This window comes from Xenopus laevis, chromosome 7S (assembly GCF_017654675.1).
Source record: "Xenopus laevis strain J_2021 chromosome 7S, Xenopus_laevis_v10.1, whole genome shotgun sequence".
In the NCBI taxonomy this organism is placed as follows: domain Eukaryota; kingdom Metazoa; phylum Chordata; class Amphibia; order Anura; family Pipidae; genus Xenopus; species Xenopus laevis.
Window position 1 is genome coordinate 110,647,471 of NC_054384.1, and position 16,359 is coordinate 110,663,829.

At 43.5% G+C, this 16,359-nt stretch overlaps 1 protein-coding gene across 10 annotated transcripts in view; it reads left to right on the forward strand.

Annotated features, from left to right (window-relative positions):
- The window catches only part of ubr4.S (ubiquitin protein ligase E3 component n-recognin 4 S homeolog), a 93,301-nt gene that overhangs the window by 18,017 nt on the left and 58,925 nt on the right, over nucleotides 1-16,359 (forward strand). For all 10 annotated transcript variants that reach the window (XM_018228327.2, XM_041571764.1, XM_018228330.2 and 7 more), the window contains exons 18-39: nucleotides 3,859-4,028; nucleotides 4,155-4,437; nucleotides 4,566-4,692; nucleotides 4,815-4,894; nucleotides 4,992-5,120; nucleotides 6,515-6,697; nucleotides 6,933-7,055; nucleotides 7,333-7,672; nucleotides 8,497-8,594; nucleotides 8,993-9,150; nucleotides 10,668-10,880; nucleotides 10,965-11,066; nucleotides 11,453-11,553; nucleotides 11,691-11,889; nucleotides 12,003-12,191; nucleotides 12,408-12,471; nucleotides 12,551-12,742; nucleotides 13,112-13,182; nucleotides 13,327-13,474; nucleotides 14,793-15,017; nucleotides 15,273-15,443; nucleotides 15,708-15,890. In XM_018228327.2, the coding sequence (XP_018083816.1) occupies nucleotides 3,859-4,028; nucleotides 4,155-4,437; nucleotides 4,566-4,692; nucleotides 4,815-4,894; nucleotides 4,992-5,120; nucleotides 6,515-6,697; nucleotides 6,933-7,055; nucleotides 7,333-7,672; nucleotides 8,497-8,594; nucleotides 8,993-9,150; nucleotides 10,668-10,880; nucleotides 10,965-11,066; nucleotides 11,453-11,553; nucleotides 11,691-11,889; nucleotides 12,003-12,191; nucleotides 12,408-12,471; nucleotides 12,551-12,742; nucleotides 13,112-13,182; nucleotides 13,327-13,474; nucleotides 14,793-15,017; nucleotides 15,273-15,443; nucleotides 15,708-15,890 (3,549 nt within the window). The remainder of the gene's footprint in view (nucleotides 1-3,858; nucleotides 4,029-4,154; nucleotides 4,438-4,565; nucleotides 4,693-4,814; nucleotides 4,895-4,991; nucleotides 5,121-6,514; nucleotides 6,698-6,932; nucleotides 7,056-7,332; nucleotides 7,673-8,496; nucleotides 8,595-8,992; nucleotides 9,151-10,667; nucleotides 10,881-10,964; nucleotides 11,067-11,452; nucleotides 11,554-11,690; nucleotides 11,890-12,002; nucleotides 12,192-12,407; nucleotides 12,472-12,550; nucleotides 12,743-13,111; nucleotides 13,183-13,326; nucleotides 13,475-14,792; nucleotides 15,018-15,272; nucleotides 15,444-15,707; nucleotides 15,891-16,359) is intronic.

The following is a 16,359-nucleotide window of genomic DNA, read 5'->3' on the forward strand; positions in this document are numbered from 1 at the left end:
AGCCACCCCTTGCATAAAGGTCTTGACATCCGGGAGGAGGGCTAAGCGCTTTTGGAAAAGAATAGACAGAGTGGAGACTTGGGATTTTAGCAATCCCATCAATGGGCCCATGGATAGTCCTTCCTGTAGGAATTCAGAAGGTTGGAGATGGAAAAACGTTTGAAAACCTTGTTGTGTCGAGTACACCAGTCCTGTTATGTGCTCCATGCTCCATAATCTTCACCACCTTGTCAGAGAACCCCTTACTCTTTACAATGTGGGTTTCAAAAGCCACGCCGTCAAGTTGAGACTTTGTGGCTTTGAATGAAGAATGGGCCCTTGAGAGAGAAGATCCGGCAGGTTAGGGAAGCTCCAAGGTTCCTCTATGGAGAGAACCATGTTCGCCGTGGCCATGTGGGAGCTATGAGGATGAGTGTTGTCTGTTCTCCTTGGAGCTTTCTTATTGTCCTTGGAATAAGAGGGATTGGTGGAAATTTGTAAGCGAGTTGAAAATCCCACTTTGATCTTAGGGCGTCCGCGCCTAAGGCTAGAGGATCCCGGTACCTGGAGAAGAACGTTGATACCTTCCAGTTCTGCCGGGTGGTCATCAGGTCCACCTCCGGTACTCACAATCTCGCTATTTCATGGAATATTTCCTGGTTTAGTGACCACTCACCCAGGTCTAGTGATTGTCTGCTTAGGAAGTCTGCTTCCCAGTTCTGGATTCCCGGGATCTATATGGCGGACAGCAGGGTTTGGTTGGCTTCCGCCCAGTGGAAAATGAGCTTGACCTCGTTTAGTGCCCTTCTTCTCCTTGTTCCCCCTTGATGGTTTATGTAAGCAACTGCCGTGGAGTTGTCTGACTGAACCTTGACGGATCCCTCTGCCAATGCTTGAGGCCCAGGCGGATTGCCAGAATCTCGAGAGTGTTGATCAATAATACGCTCTTTTCTGTTGTCCATAGACCATGCGCTGCTCTGCCCTCCAGTACCACTCCCCAACTGAAGAGGCTTGCATCCGTTGTTCGGATGCGCCATTGTGGGTTTCCGAGCGGTCTGCCGGTAGCGAGGTTGTTTACCTTTAGCCACCAAAGGAGTGATGACAGGGTCTTGCTGGAAATGTGGATCATCTGAAACAGTGATTTATTTTTCCACGTTGAAAGAATGTTCCATTGCAGATCCCTGAGGTGGAACTGAGCTAGAGACACAGCCACTGTTGTTGAGACCATCACTCCTAGCGCCTTCATGCAGAATCTGGCTGTGTGTGATTGCTTCACCCTCAAGGACCTGACTAGGGATTGTAGGTAGAGTATCTTCTCGTGAGGGAGAGACACCCTCTGTGTCAAGGTGTTGAAATGCATCCCCAGGAATATCATTGATTGACTGGTGTTGAGAGAAGACTTGTCCAAATTGAGACACCATCCCAGGTCCTGAAGAATTGTCATGGTGAGGCAGAGCACCTGTTGTGCTTCTGGACCTGAAGGTGCCTTGATTAGCAGATCATCCAAATACGGAGTAATTGAGATGCCCGTAGCTACTGCCATGCTCTTTGTGAATACCCAAGGTGCTGATGTTGGACCAAACGGGAGTGCTGTGAATTGAAAATTAAGGTTTTGAAAGGCAAAGAGTAAGTATTTCTGATGAGGAGGGAAAATGGGAATATGCAGATACGCATCCTTCATGCCGAGAGAGGTCAGGAATTCGCCTGGAGACATTGCTGTGATGACAGAGCGGAGCGACTCCATCTTGAACCTGCTTGAGAGGATGAACTTGTTCAGCTCCTTGAGGTCTAAGACTGGTCAAAATGAATCGTCTTTCTTGGGTACTATAAAAAGGTTTGAGTAGTAACCCTGGAACTGTTCTGTGGACGGTACTGCAATGATTACTTCTTTCTGAAGTAATCCTTGAATGACGTCTTGGAATGCCTTGCGTTTCGCTGGCTCCTGAGGGATTCTGGACCTAAAGAAGTGACGAGGAGGAGGAGCAGTGAACTCTATGTGGTAACCTAGGGTTACGATTTTGTGAACCCAGGTGTTCCGGGTGAGTGAATGCCATGATTTGCTGAAATGGCGTAGCCTCCCCCTATGGCCCCCTTTTCGGGCCGCGGCAATGGATAGTCATGCTGAAGTGGATTTGTCAGCGCTCTTGCCCTGCCAAGTAAGACTGGATGGTAGGTGTTCAGTACACTCTGTTACCCCGGAGACCATCCCACGTAGGAAGATATCGGTCCATACCACATACTTAGTGTAGGGCTGCCGAATCTCTCCAGGTGTCAGACTAGCTGATTGAATAGGAAACGTCGTCCTCCTGAGGACACAACAAATAACTGACTGGGCTCCGCCTGCTGAGGGGGTATAGCCAGCAGAGGAGGAGCTAGTAAATTATTCATATTGTTGCGTCCTCCTCCTACTGGTACCAGCTATACCCCACTGTCCCTGTGTCCCCCAAGCAGACAGAGAAATGGGAAGGTAACCAGATAGCAGCTCCCTAACACAAGATAACAGCCGCCTGGTAGATATAAGAACAACACTCAATAGTAAAATCCAGGTCCCACTGCGACACATTCAGTTACATTGAGTAGGAGAAACAACAGGCTGCCAGAAAGCAGTTCCATCCTAAAGTGCTGGCTCTTTCTGAAATCACATGACCAGGCAAAATGAGCTGAGATGCACCTACACACCAATATTACAACTAAATACACTTGCTGCTTCAGGAAGGACATTTTATATTGTACAGTGAATTATTTGCAGTTTAAACAGTGTCATTTAGAAATAAAAAATACATAAAAATCATGTCGGAATACCTTTAACTACAATGGAATTGCTACCAATTTTATGATTATAACTTTGTAACTAAAAAACCCTGTTTCTGTAAACACATGCACTTGCATTTATACTGAATCCCTTATGAGACAATGGACCAGGGAATGTGAATTGATCAATTGGCCAAATCAGTAGCACTTCCATTTAAACACATTTTTACTCCTCGTTTGAGTAAACATTTTTTCTACTCGTTGGAGTGCTCCCACAACCCCCCTTGTATTTTTCTAAATAGAACACAGCCAAGATTTGTCCCTTACTGTGTCACTTACACTGGCCTGTCTGCTCAGGCCCTCAACTGTGAAAAGGCTGAGTGCCAGGACCACTTGTTGTCTCCATAATTATGAACCAGTTCCAGGATGCCATCAAGGAGAACTAATCCTTAAAAATGAATGTGGCTACAAATGTCTTATTTTCTATAGTGAACTTATTGCACGAGGCTAAAGTTTGAGCTTGTCAATAGCAGCAATGATCCAGGACTTCAAACTTGTCACAGGGGGTCACCATCTTGGAAAGTGTCTGTGACACTCACATGCTCAGTGGGCTCTGATTGGCTGTTGAGAAGCTAAGCTTAGGGCTCGTCACTAGTTATCCAGCAGAAAATGAGCTTCCCTGGCTGTAATATAAGCTGATGCTACAGGTTTGCTGATTATTCAATTCTGATGCTAATTGCACTGGTTTCTGTGCTGCCATGTAGTAATTATGTGTATTAATTACTAATTAGCCTTATATTGTGACATTTCTATTCTATGTGTACTGTATATTGTGAGTGGCTCCCTAAGCTCAGTAAGTGACAGCAGCACAGAGCATGTGAATCAGTGAATCAGCAGAAAAGAAGATGGGGAGCTACTGGGGCATCTTTGGAGACACAGATCTTTACTGCTAAAGGGCTGTGGTTGCCTTGGGCTGGTACAGAAGCACAAAACATAATGAACAACATTTCTAGCTACTTCTTTAGTTAGGCTTTAGTTCTTCTTTAAAGTATACATTTATTAGGATTCTTGGTTTGATGGTATTTCTCCTTTCTTATCTGCTGTTGTTTGTGTCTTTTCTACTGGCAGAATGCTCTCCTACAGCAACTGGGAGTTGCTCCTTTAAGTGAGGGTCCATGGCCCCTTTATATTCACGCTCAAAGCCTCTCTGTGCTGTCACGACTGCTCCTGCTCTGGCAGCACAAGGCAAGCGCTCAGGGAGAGCCAGACGTGCCTGAATGTCTACGAGTTTGGGAGAGGTAAGAATACATGATATGCATGCTATAACAATGTCCAGCTTTTATTTTAAAGAAAGGTGCAAAACCTTTAACAGACGGGTGTAGATTGTCCAGCTTCCCCTCTTATATGTAACTGCTGTCTTGCAGGTTTGTTGGGACTCTGAAACAGAATGCGCTACAGGGAGTATTTCCTGGTGACACAGAAGATGTGAATGTGGATCATCTTCAGCTGCTTCTACTGATCTTCCACAACTTGTCAGAGAGAGGACGTGGCACGATCCTCTTACTGTGTGTCCAGACTCTGCAGGAGCTGTCAATCAGCCTGGAGTCCCAGCTCTGTACTGTACCTCTGCTACTCGGCCGACTGCTACTTGTGTTTGATTACCTGCTGCACCAGTACTCAAAGCCCCCTCTCTATCTGTTTGAGCAGGTAATATATATATATATATATATATATATATATATATACACATACACATCAGCATTCTGTATTGTATACGCGTAGTTTCAAGTGCACAGCAGAAACTATAAGAAATAACCACTCCTGTTGCTTTCTAGGTGCAACATAACCTTCTTACTCCGCCATTTGTGTCTGGAACATCTCAGGACAGTTCTGCTCGCAGCTCTCCATTATACCATGGATTTAAAGAAGTTGAAGAAAACTGGACCAAACATTGTTCAGCAGGTGTGGAAATGATGATATACTAGTAATTCTAGCTTGTTTTTGTGTGCACCCTAGTGGGTGAGTGTAAGTAAGCCAAGCAGAAGTCCTTGTCAGTATTCTAATTGCATCTCTTTGGTCTCAAGATGCTGCCCCACAGCCGCGCTTCTATAGCATTCTGTCTCAGGAAGCTTCAGAGGATGACCTCCATCGGCTGGACAGTACTGTAAGTGAACACTGCCTTATACATATATATCTCTATACAAATATTCATCTTCTGTGACAACCAGCTGACTCCCGTTTTATTTCTCTCCCCCTCTAAGGTGTGCGAAGTCTTGTTCTCTCGAGTCATAAAGTACGACGATTTGTACTCATCCCTAATTCGGTTGCTTGCTGCTGGATCTCAGTTTGATACAGTGCGACGAAATGAAAACAAAAACATTACACCCCTGGTATGGGCTTTGTGTTCTGCAGCCTTTTGGGTTTGTGGGGGGGGGGGGGCATGTAAGGATGTGATGTATGTAGCTGCATTTAGGTTATTCTTTTAACAGTTCAGTGTAAATATAATAACTGGGTAAATAGATAGGCTGTACAAAATATAAAACATGTTTCTAATATAGTTAGTTAGCCAAAAATGTAATATATAAAGGCTGGAGTGACTGGATGTGTAACATAATAGCCAGAACACTACTTCCTGCTTTTCAGCTCTCTAACTCTAAGTTAAGGTGGCCATACACAGACTGAGTCGGCAGCTTATTGGCCCGTGTATGGGGGCCCCCGACGGGCTTCCCCGATCGAGATCTGGCCGAAAGTTGGCCAGATCTCGATCGCATGGGACTAAAAATCCCTTCGGATCGCGGCCACATCTGTTCGTTGATGCGGTCCCGCGATCCGACTGCCGTTCCCGTTCGCTAGGATCCGATCGTTGGGCCCTAGAGCCCACGATCCGATCAGCCCGATATTGCCCACCTCAAGGTGGGCATGTCGGAGAGAGATCCGCTCGTTTGGTGACATCGCCAAACGAGCGGATCTCTCAGTGTATGGCCATCTTTAGTCAGCTAGTCGTCTATAAGGGGTCCCACATGAGACATAACTGTTCAGTGAGTTTGCAATTGATCCTTACATGCAGCTCAGATTCAAAAGCAACAGTTATGACCCATGTGTTTCTTCCTCAAGTCTCTGATTGGTTACTGCCTGGTAGCCAATCAGTGGAAACCAAGAGAGCTGAAAAGCAGGAAGTAGTGTTCTGGCTATTATGTTACACATCCAGTCACTCCAGCCTTTATATGTTACATTTTTGACTGATTAACTATTTTGAAAACATTATTTATTTTGCACAGCCTATCTATTTACCAGTTTTTATTTTTATACTGGACAATTCCTTTAAGATTTCAGCCAGTTACTGGAATTCATTCATAGCAGTAATGTCATCCCCCATCTCCCCCCTACACTTTTGAGGTGCAGGTTCAGCTTATCCCTCACTCCTCCAGGTATACTACATGCTTGTGTATTATCATTTGCACACAGGAACAAGCAGCTGCTGGATCCTCAAACCTACAAAGTCTTGTTTCCCCAGTCCTAGGCTAAAGGCTTGCAGGGAGTATTTTAACTTGCAGAGAAGCTGCTGAAACTGCCCCTGTCACTTCCCAGTGACTCTAATGGGAACTGAAAGCAACCCTAATGGAGGTTCTCTGTGCATATTTTCAGGCCAAGAACCATCATTATGGGCAGATTCAAACTGTTTGAGGTAGGGGGGCAGGTGCAGCTATCTGGAGTGGTCCGTGCATAGAACTAATAGCTGTTATGGCTGTATGACTGTAACACTGTATGTTTTGACTTTGTCCAGGAGGCTTGTGCACTGCAATATCATTTTCTGATACTGTGGAGAATTCTGGGAATTTTGCCTCCATCCAAGGCCTACATCAAACAGCTGTCCCTAAATGGGGCCACTTCTACTGAATGTGAAATCCTACACACCCTGCGCTGGGCCTCCCGCCTTCGAGTGTCATCATACCAGCAGTGGATAAAGGTGAGGAATGTTTGTTGTATTACTATCTGCATAAATCAATTGCACCCAAGACTTACGACAGGGGTCCCTTGGAATCAGAGGTGTCCCAGAAGGGGTAGGTAAAATTGCAAAGGATATATTATATTCTTATAGGACTGTTCAATTTCTGAGACTGAACAGCAGAGAGGATCCAGTCTCTGGTTATTATGGTTTATTCAATTCCGTTTCAATATTGATATTTTTGTGCTTCGTACAGGATCACCTTGTAAAACAAGGCATGAAGCCTGAGTTGGCTGCCACTACAATTGAGCAAACGTCTGCCAAATGCGACTCCAACAAGTACGACGTGGAGATGGCAGAGGAATACATAGCCAAACAGGTGAGAGTTACTGGCATGGTGGGAGAGTTACTGGTATGGTGGGTCCACACTTCAAGCACTGGCCAAGGCTAGCATTGTAATGAATAGAACATGACATTCAGTTGCATTTGTTGTCTTTTTAAAGACAGAATATATGGAGCAGGATACAGCTTTTGGGCTTGAGGATGCAGAGAGTTAAGTCTTACAGTAGCTGTAGCATCAGAACAAATTGAAACTGGGGGTCTGTCCTGTTTGTGTTTAAGTTCCCAGTACTGAAATATGATTTGTTCTCTAACAGATTTCTACATACTGTAGCACCGGTGCATACACATTTGAGCAGCTGCGACAGGGGCCCAACTTGCAATGCATTTATACACTGGACGCTGTTATCTGCAAGGTGCAGGTGTCTCTGGACGAGCATTTCTCTAGGCTCTCAACCGAGACCGACCCACAAAAATCCTCTCAAGTAGCCAAGAACCTTCTGCCTGCTGCCTTACAGCTTCTGGATATGTATGCATCTCTCACACGCTGCTACCTGCTGCAGAACCTCCCCGAGGAAGGATCAGACGAGCAGAAGCTTCTGGGATATGCTGCTGTGCTGGCAGTTGGCTCTGCCAAGTGCAAGTCTAATACCCTGGGTAATAAGCAAGAAAATGAATCCACTAGAAATGTTATATCCAGTAGGTTAATGGGACACTGTCATGTTTTTTTTTTTTTCCAAACATCTTGGTTAATAGTGCTGCTCCAGCAATATTCTGCACTGAATTCTGTGTTTTCAACAGAGCAAACAGATTTTTTATATCTAATTTTGAAATGAGGCATGAGGCTAGACATATTGTCAGTTTCCCAGGTGCCCCCAGTCATGTGACTTGTGCTCTGATAAACTTCAGTCACTCTTTACTGCTGTACTGCAAGAAGTGATATCACCCCCCCCCCCACAAGCCCATCATCAGAACAATGGGAAGGTAACCAGATAACGGTTCCCTGTTAGACATAAGAACAGCACTCAATAGTAAAATCCATGTCCCACTGAGACACATTCAGTTACATTGAGTAGGAGAAACAACAGCCTGCCAGAAAGCAGTTCCATCCTAAAGTGCAGGCTCTTTCTGAAATCACATGACCAGGCAAAATGAGCTGAGATGCACCTACACACCAATGTTACAACTAAATACACTTGCTGGTTCAGGAATGACATTTTATATTGTACAGTGAATTATTTGCAGTGTAAACAGTGTCATTTAGGAATAAAAACTAAGTTAAAGAATCCCTATAACTTAAAGAGCTGTAGAATTATCCTCTCCAGAACAACAGATAAGTGGTCTTTTGTTTCATATTTTTGTGCCCATAAATACCTATTTTCACATCTTAAAATGTCCCCATTTCCAGTTAAATATACTGTAGAGCTAAAAGTGAATCTTTATTTATATCCTCTTACTAGAATATGTTTTCTCCATACCAGGCCCAGTCTTGGTGCAAAATCTTCCGACTGCCGTGCAGTCTCTGTGTGATTCTTGGAATACCATCTACACTAATGAGTTTCCCAGCATTGGCTCATGGGTAAGTGTTGAACTTTTTTTACATTTTGTAGCAACTTTCTGGGATCAGTGTCCCTCACAGCAACCTGTAAAATCCAAATTTTGTCAGCATCTTTTAAAGCTTGATTTGCTGAGAGTTGTATTTATGTATTCATTATTTATAGCACCACAAATTTACGTTGTTCTTTTCAAGGCGTAAACACAATGCAGGTACAGTTATTATTGATTAAACAGTGAGTATAACTACTTAGGTGCTAGGAGATCCTCTACTCCATTGGGATGAGGCCCTTGCTCTGAAGAGCTTATTATTTATAGGAGTTTTGGCTTTTTTAGATGATTTTTTTTTTTTTTTTGAAGATTGTTTGTCATTCAGACTTTTTACATTTTCTGATATTAACAGCAGATTTGTTTGTCTTCCAGCGCAATGCCTTTGCCAATGACACAATCCCCTCAGAGAGTTATATCGGCGCTGTACAAGCAGCTCACCTGGGGACTCTGTGTAGTCCGACTCTGTCTCTCGCTGCCTCTCTTAAGCACGTTCTCCTGTCGCTGGTCAGGCTCACTGGGGATCTGATTGTGTGAGTTCTGTTCGAGATCAGTGTATGGCAAGTTGGACTGATGGATGGGGAGGGATTTATGTACTCATTGTGTATGTTTCCAGCATTGAATTTTATACATAAAGGGATACTGTCATGGGAAAAAAAAATGTTTTCAAAATGAATCGGTTAATAGTGTTGCTCCAGCAGAATTCTAAACTGAAATCCATTTCTCAAAAGAGCAAACAGATTTTTTTATATTCAATTTTGAAATCTGACATGGGGCTAGACATATTGTCAATTTCCCAGCTGCCCCAAGTCATGTGACTTGTGCTCTGATAAACTTCAATCACTCTTTACTGCTGTACTGCAGTTGGAGTGATATCACCCCCCTCCCTTCCCCCCCAGCAGCCAAACAAAAGAACAATGGGAAGGTAACCAGATAGCAGCTCCCTAACACAAGATAACAGCTGTCTGGTAGATCTAAGAGCAGCACTCAATAGTAAAATCCAGGTCCCACTGAGACACATTCAATTACATTGAGAAGGAAAAACAGCAGCCTGCCAGAAAGCATTTCTCTCCTAAAGTGCAGGCACAAGTCACATGACCAGCGGCAGCTGGGAAATTGACAAAATGTCTAGCCCCATGTCAGATTTCAAAATTGAATATAAAAAAATCTGTTTGCTCTTTTGAGAAATGGATTTCAGTGCAGAATTCTGCTGGAGCAGCACTATTAACTGATACGTTTTGGAAAAAACATGTTTTCCGATGACAGGATCCCTTTAAGACTTTGCAAACACACTGACATCTTGGACATCAGTGGGCTCTGATTGGCTGTTGAGAAGCTAAGCTTAGGGGTCGTCACTAATTATCCAGCAGAAAATGAGCTTCCCTGGCTGTAATATAAGCTGATGCTACAGGTTTGCTGATTATTCAATTCTGATGCTAATTGCACTGGTTTCTGTGCTGCCATGTAGTAATTATGTGTATTAATTACTAATCAGCCTTATATTGTGACATTTCTAGTCTATGTGTACTGTATATTGTGAGTGGCTCCCTAAGCTCAGTAAGTGACAGCAGCACAGAGCATGTGAATCAGTGAATCAGCAGAAAAGAAGATGGGGAGCTACTGGGGCATCTTCAGAGACACAGATCTTTACTGCTAAAGGGCTGTGGTTGCCTTGGGCTGGTACAGAAGCACAAAACATGTACAACATTTCTAGCTACTTCTTTAGTTAGGTTTAACTTCTCCTTGAAGAGCTATAACTGGTCATCTTCAATATCTAATTTCAGAGTTTTCCATATCCATCTGCCATACCAGTGAATTGTATATGTAGTTTAGTTTCTGCTCTAACACAGGCAAGTGAGAGTAAGAAAGCTGGGGTAGCCTTTGACTGTTTTGTGCATAGACCTTTGTTTTAAAAAAGAACATTGGGTATGAGCAGGTGTAAGTTTGAGAGCATGACTGTAAGCAACTGTTACTACTGAGCCAGTAACATAAGTGCTACCACAGATAACATCACCCCTCGTTGAGTACCATGTCTTAATGACTGTTTCAGATGGTGCCCTGAGGATCTGAATTCACACCAACTCATACAATCCCTGCTGCCCCTTCTCCTGGAGAGCAGCACAGAGAGTGTGGCTGAGTTATGCAGTACCTCCCTGGAGCGAGTCCTGGGCCCTGCAGAGTCCGATGACTTCCTCGCCCGGGTGTACGACAAACTCATCACCGGCTGTTACAATATCCTGGCCAACTACTCGGACCCAGCAAGGTGAGTTTTTTTTAGATTTGTTAATGGGGCCTGGGACCACACAATAGGAGATTGATACTGATCCTTCTCATTTGGACTTCCCAGTGGTCTCGACGAATCCATTTTAGAGGAGTGTCTGCAACACTTGGAGAAGCAACTAGAAAGCAGCCAAGCCCGCAAAGCAATGGAGGAATTCTTCACTGACAGGTAGCCGTTGTTTGGAGGATGTAATCAGACTATAACACGAGGATGAACAACCTGATGTTATTAAATTAAACTGGTTTGCTCAGAATTGTAGTTCCATGTGCCTGTTAGATACAATATTAAAAAATACTGTCATGGTGAAAGAATCCCTAAAGTGCTAATTCAGTTAATGACCTCAGTATCTCTACCGTGGCCTTGAGTGGTGCTGCAGCCAACCAGTGGTGTGTGTCCCACCTCCATTGACCCACTTTCATTACTTATCTTGCTCTTCTATAACATTCCTGTTAACCCAAGAGTATGTTTTGTTTGGAGCCCTGTCTGCATGCATTTCTGCTATGAGACCCCAAATCCATCTTTTGCTTACTCTTTATGTCTCTGGTTTCTTGCAGGGGGGAACTGGTGCAGATCATGATGGCCACTGCAAATGAGGCTCTTTCAGCCAAATTCTGTAACAAAGTCCTGAAGTTCTTCACCAAACTCTTCCAATTAAGTGAGTGTACCATATTTATATTCTTGAACATGTAACACTACAAGCTTATAACATCTAGAAAAATAGTAGCTATGATACCGGTCAGAAAAGAATATTTTCTAAAGCTTCTTTGTAAGCTGTGCTTTGTTTCTCGGCAGCCGAGAAGAGCCCCAATCCCAGCCTTCTGCGTCTCTGTGGAACACTGGCTCAGCTTGCTTGTGTGGAGCAACCCCGCTTACAGTCTTGGCTCATCCGTATGACAGCAGCGCCGCCCAAAGACTCGGACCAATCAGAGATTGTGCAAGAGAACCGCCAGTTACTACAACTGCTGACCGCTTACATTGTGCGAGAGAACAGGTGAAGTGAAACTCCCATCCTTATGGGATTATTGCTGAGAATATAGTTCTGCCATCTCATCTTTATTTGGGAGTATAAATTATTGTAACCTCTTGCTTCTTGTTTACCTGCAGCCAAGTTGGAGAAGGAGTTTGTACAGTGCTTCTGAGCACCCTCATACCCATGGCCACAGACCTTCTTGCTAACGGCGATGGAACAGGCTTCCCAGAGCTGATGGTGGTCATGGCTACCTTGGCTAGTGCTGGACAAGGGGCTGGACATCTACAGCTGCACAGAGCTGCCATGGATTGGTTGTCAAGATGGTGAGCAAGGAATCTGACCATTACAAAGTCTGCTGTGGGTTTTTGTGGACCAATTTGAAAGGGATTGTTAGGTTTGGGAGAATTCGGCTTTCTTCTATGGAAGTAAAGCTACTGAGTTTTTTCTGTGGAACACTTGTATCCAGTATTTATCTATGCTAGTGGCCTTATCCGTGGAAACGTTTTCTTTAGCTCCTGAATGTAAGTCTTCTCTTGCAGTAAGAAGTACCTTTCGCAGAAAAATGTTGTGGAGAAAATAAACAACAACGTGATGCAGGGGAAGGTAAGCATACAGTGTGTCTCCAGAATGAATGGCTGCTCCTTTTATGCATCTGCCATCACTAAGTTGATGTTCCTTTCAGCATGTCACCATCTTGGAGTGCACGTGTCACATTGTGGCTTATCTCTCTGACGTCACCAATGCTCTGAGTCACAGTTCGGGACATGGACACAGCCATCCTCCTGTTGATGGAGAGGAGAGAGCAATAGAGGTGGATTCTGATTGGGTGGAGGAACTGGCAGTTGAAGAAGATGACTCTCAGGCTGAGGACTCTGTAAGTACACGATCCCCTGCATCCTAACGCAGATACATCAGGCTGCATCAAAATTCTCAAAGAAGAAATATGCATACTCGTGTAATTCCAGTGTAGAATTCCCCTCTATAGAAGCTCATTTCCAATATGTCACATGTTTTCTTATTTGTTTGTGATTAAAAAGTCAGATTTCCAACATCTGCATCTGCACTTTAGGGGTAACCTCAGTTGGGACAAAAGAGTCCAGCCTTGCCAAATTTGCAGGCACACCCCACAAATTGTGGCAAGTTGCAGGAAATCCATTAAACCCTCTGTGAGGCATGAATGCATATGCATTGTTTGTGTACCCCTTTTATTCTGGTTTATTTTTTATTTTTTCTTTAATTATAGGATGAAGATTCCCTGTGCAATAAACTTTGCACATTTACAATCACCCAGAAAGAGTTCATGAATCAACACTGGTGAGAACTTGGCCATTTATCCTTTATGACATTATTTGCTCTGTCTGAATTAACACATCACCCTGAATACATCTATGCTGAACGTATAGTATAGTATATAATCCGGGGCTTGTGATGATGATTTACTTCTTCCTCATTCTTTAGGTATCACTGCCACACATGCAGAATGGTTGATGGAGTGGGTGTGTGTACGGTGTGTGCTAAAGTCTGCCACAAGGATCACGAGATTTCCTATGCCAAATATGGCTCCTTTTTCTGTGACTGTGGAGCAAAGGAAGAAGGCAGCTGTCTGGTAAGTTTAAATGAACAGCATCGTCTTCCTTTGAGAGCTGTCAAATATTCTGCTCATCTCCTTGCTCTAATGAAAGATGACCAGGGTTGATTCTATTGTTAACTCTTGCTCTGGAATCCCATAGAATGTCTGTCCAGACTGAAAATTCTTTCTACTAATGCTAACCTTTAGATAAATAAAAGTGGACTTGCCACCTACACATAAAATGCTGTATAATGAAAGTCCTTTGCAAATTAAACATGGAACCCCAATTCTTTTTTTTTTTTTTAATTTATACATCAATACCTGTTATAAAGGTGTTTAAATATCTGAGCTGTCAATCAAATTTTACCTGCCCTGCCTCGATGCCTGAGGCATTTATTAATTACTTTCACTTTCAATTCAGTAATTCCTGAATTTAACTGCACTTCTCACATTCCCCCTTCCCTCCTCTACTTGTGTACGGCACTGTACATGAGCATTTTTTGATACCAAAATAAACAATATTCTGCTTGCTGTGATTGTGTCTGCTTGTGCTGTGATTTTGTTTCCTCCAAGACTGGGGGAAACAAAATGTAACTAATAAATATATTGTTCGTACATTTTATTTTACTGAACTTGCATGATAAAAGAATTTTGAATTATACTGTCATGGGAAAAAAACATTTTTTCAAAATGAATCAGTTAATAGTGCTGTTCCAGCAGAATTCTGCACTGAAATCCATTTCTCAAAAGAGCAAACAGATTTTTTTATATTCAATTTTGAAACCTGACATGGGGCTAGACATATTGTTAATTTCCCAGCTGCCCCAAGTCATGTGACTTGTGCTCTGATAAACTTCAATCACTCTTTACTGCTGTACTGCAAGTTGGAGTGATATCACCCCCTCCCTTCCCCCCCCCCCCAGCAGCCTAACAACAGAACAATGGGAAGGTAACCAGATAACAGCTCCCTAACACAAGATAACAACTGCCTGGTAGATCTAAGAACAACACTCAATGGTAAAATCCAGGTCCCACTGAGACACATTCAGTTACATTGAGAAGGAAAAACAGCAGCCTGCCAGAAAGCATTTCTCTCCTAAAGTGCAGGCACAAGTCACATGACCAGGGGCAGCTGGGAAATTGACAAAATGTCTAGCCCCATGTCAGATTTCAAAATTAAATATAAAAAAATCAGTTTGCTCTTTTGAGAAATGGATTTCAGTGCAGAATTCTGCTGGAGCAGCACTATTAACTGATGTGTTTTGAAAAAAACATGTTTTCCGATGACAGGATCCCTTTAAGATGACAGGTCCCCTTTAAGGTAACATCTCCTCATTCTCTTACCCTCTCATAGGCGTTGGTTAAGAGAACCCCCAGCAGTGGAATAGGTTCCACCATGAAAGAATCTGCTTTCCAGAACGAGCCCCGCCTTCCAGACAGCGCAATTCGCCACATAGGCTCTGCCCTGACTGATAAGGGCAAGGTCACCATCAGTGATGGAAAGGGAGACGACGACAAACCAAAGAGGAGCAACTTGTGCCGTAACATCGAAGGTTGCAGAGAGGATCTTGCATGTCAGGTGAGTGGAGAGAAAGCTGCCTGTTATCTGCACTGGTTAAAATTTGCCCTCACCATTTCACTAGTTGGCTACTGGTTACTTGATGAGCATACATCCAGCAAATAGCAGTAAGGAGCCGCACATAACTGGTGTTTGTAGAAAGTGGAACAGCATTAAGTATAAACAACACAAGAAGCAATAAATTCATTTTAAATGCAGGATTTTGTGCGACTGTGAGGTACATGTAACAAATGTGTGTTCCTCCTTCTTTTCCAGACTAATGTCTCCTTTGCACCCATAGTCCTGGATATGTTGAACTTCTTGATGGGTGCCATACAAAATAACTTTCAGCAGGCTTCTGCAGTTGGGAGTAGCAGCCGAGCCCAGCAGGCTTTGGATCAGCTACACTCTATGGACAAGAATGTGGAAATGACCGATCAGCTGATGGTAAGTGCCGGGGAGACTGAAGTATCTTAAGACACTTGTGCAGCAGTTATCATTGCTGCTGTGTAGTATTAGGGTCTAGAGTCTGACTTCATGTAGCCACATATGATCTTACTGTGCGAGTGATGGGGACCTTCGATTTTGAACGCCATGAGAACAATCTCTGTAAAGCACTGTATAATCTATACCATTATATGAACCATTATAATATTATTGTCACTGAATACAGGTACATTTCTGTGTGATTTTTTTCTTCCCCCCCTCTAGGTTCCCACACTTGGCTCTCAGGAAGGAGCTTTCGAGAACGTGAGAATGAATTACAGTGGAGATCAGGGACAGACGATCCGGCAGTTGATTAGCGCTCATGTGTTGCGCAGAGTTGCAATGTGTGTTCTGTCCTCCCCCCACGGCCGGAGGCAGCATCTTGCTGTTAGCCATGAAAAGGGAAAAGTGAGTGTGTACATATTTCTTCTGTTTTCTTTGGGGTCATTGGTTGTTGGGCAGTGGGTGGGTTTAGGAATGAATAAACAGGAGATGCAGCTAAGCGTAGAGGGAGGTACTTCTGGAGGCAGTGACATGCTTATAGGTCCCTGGGTCACGTGAATGCTTATTGGAGGGGATGGGTTGTATTTTTGACACACGCTTCCTTAGCCTAATTTTCCTCTGGTACAACCAGGGCTTGTAACATGAGTTTTACTGCTTATTGATCATTATTGAAACATTAAAGGGATACTGTCATGGGAAAAAAATACATTTTTCAAAATGAATCCGTTAATAGTGCTGCTCCAGCAGAATTCTGCACTGAAATTCATTTCTCAAAAGAGCAAACAGATTTTTTTATATTTAATTTTGAAATCTGACATGGGGCTAGACATATTGTCAATTTCCCAGCTGCCCCAAGTCATGTGACTTGTGCTCT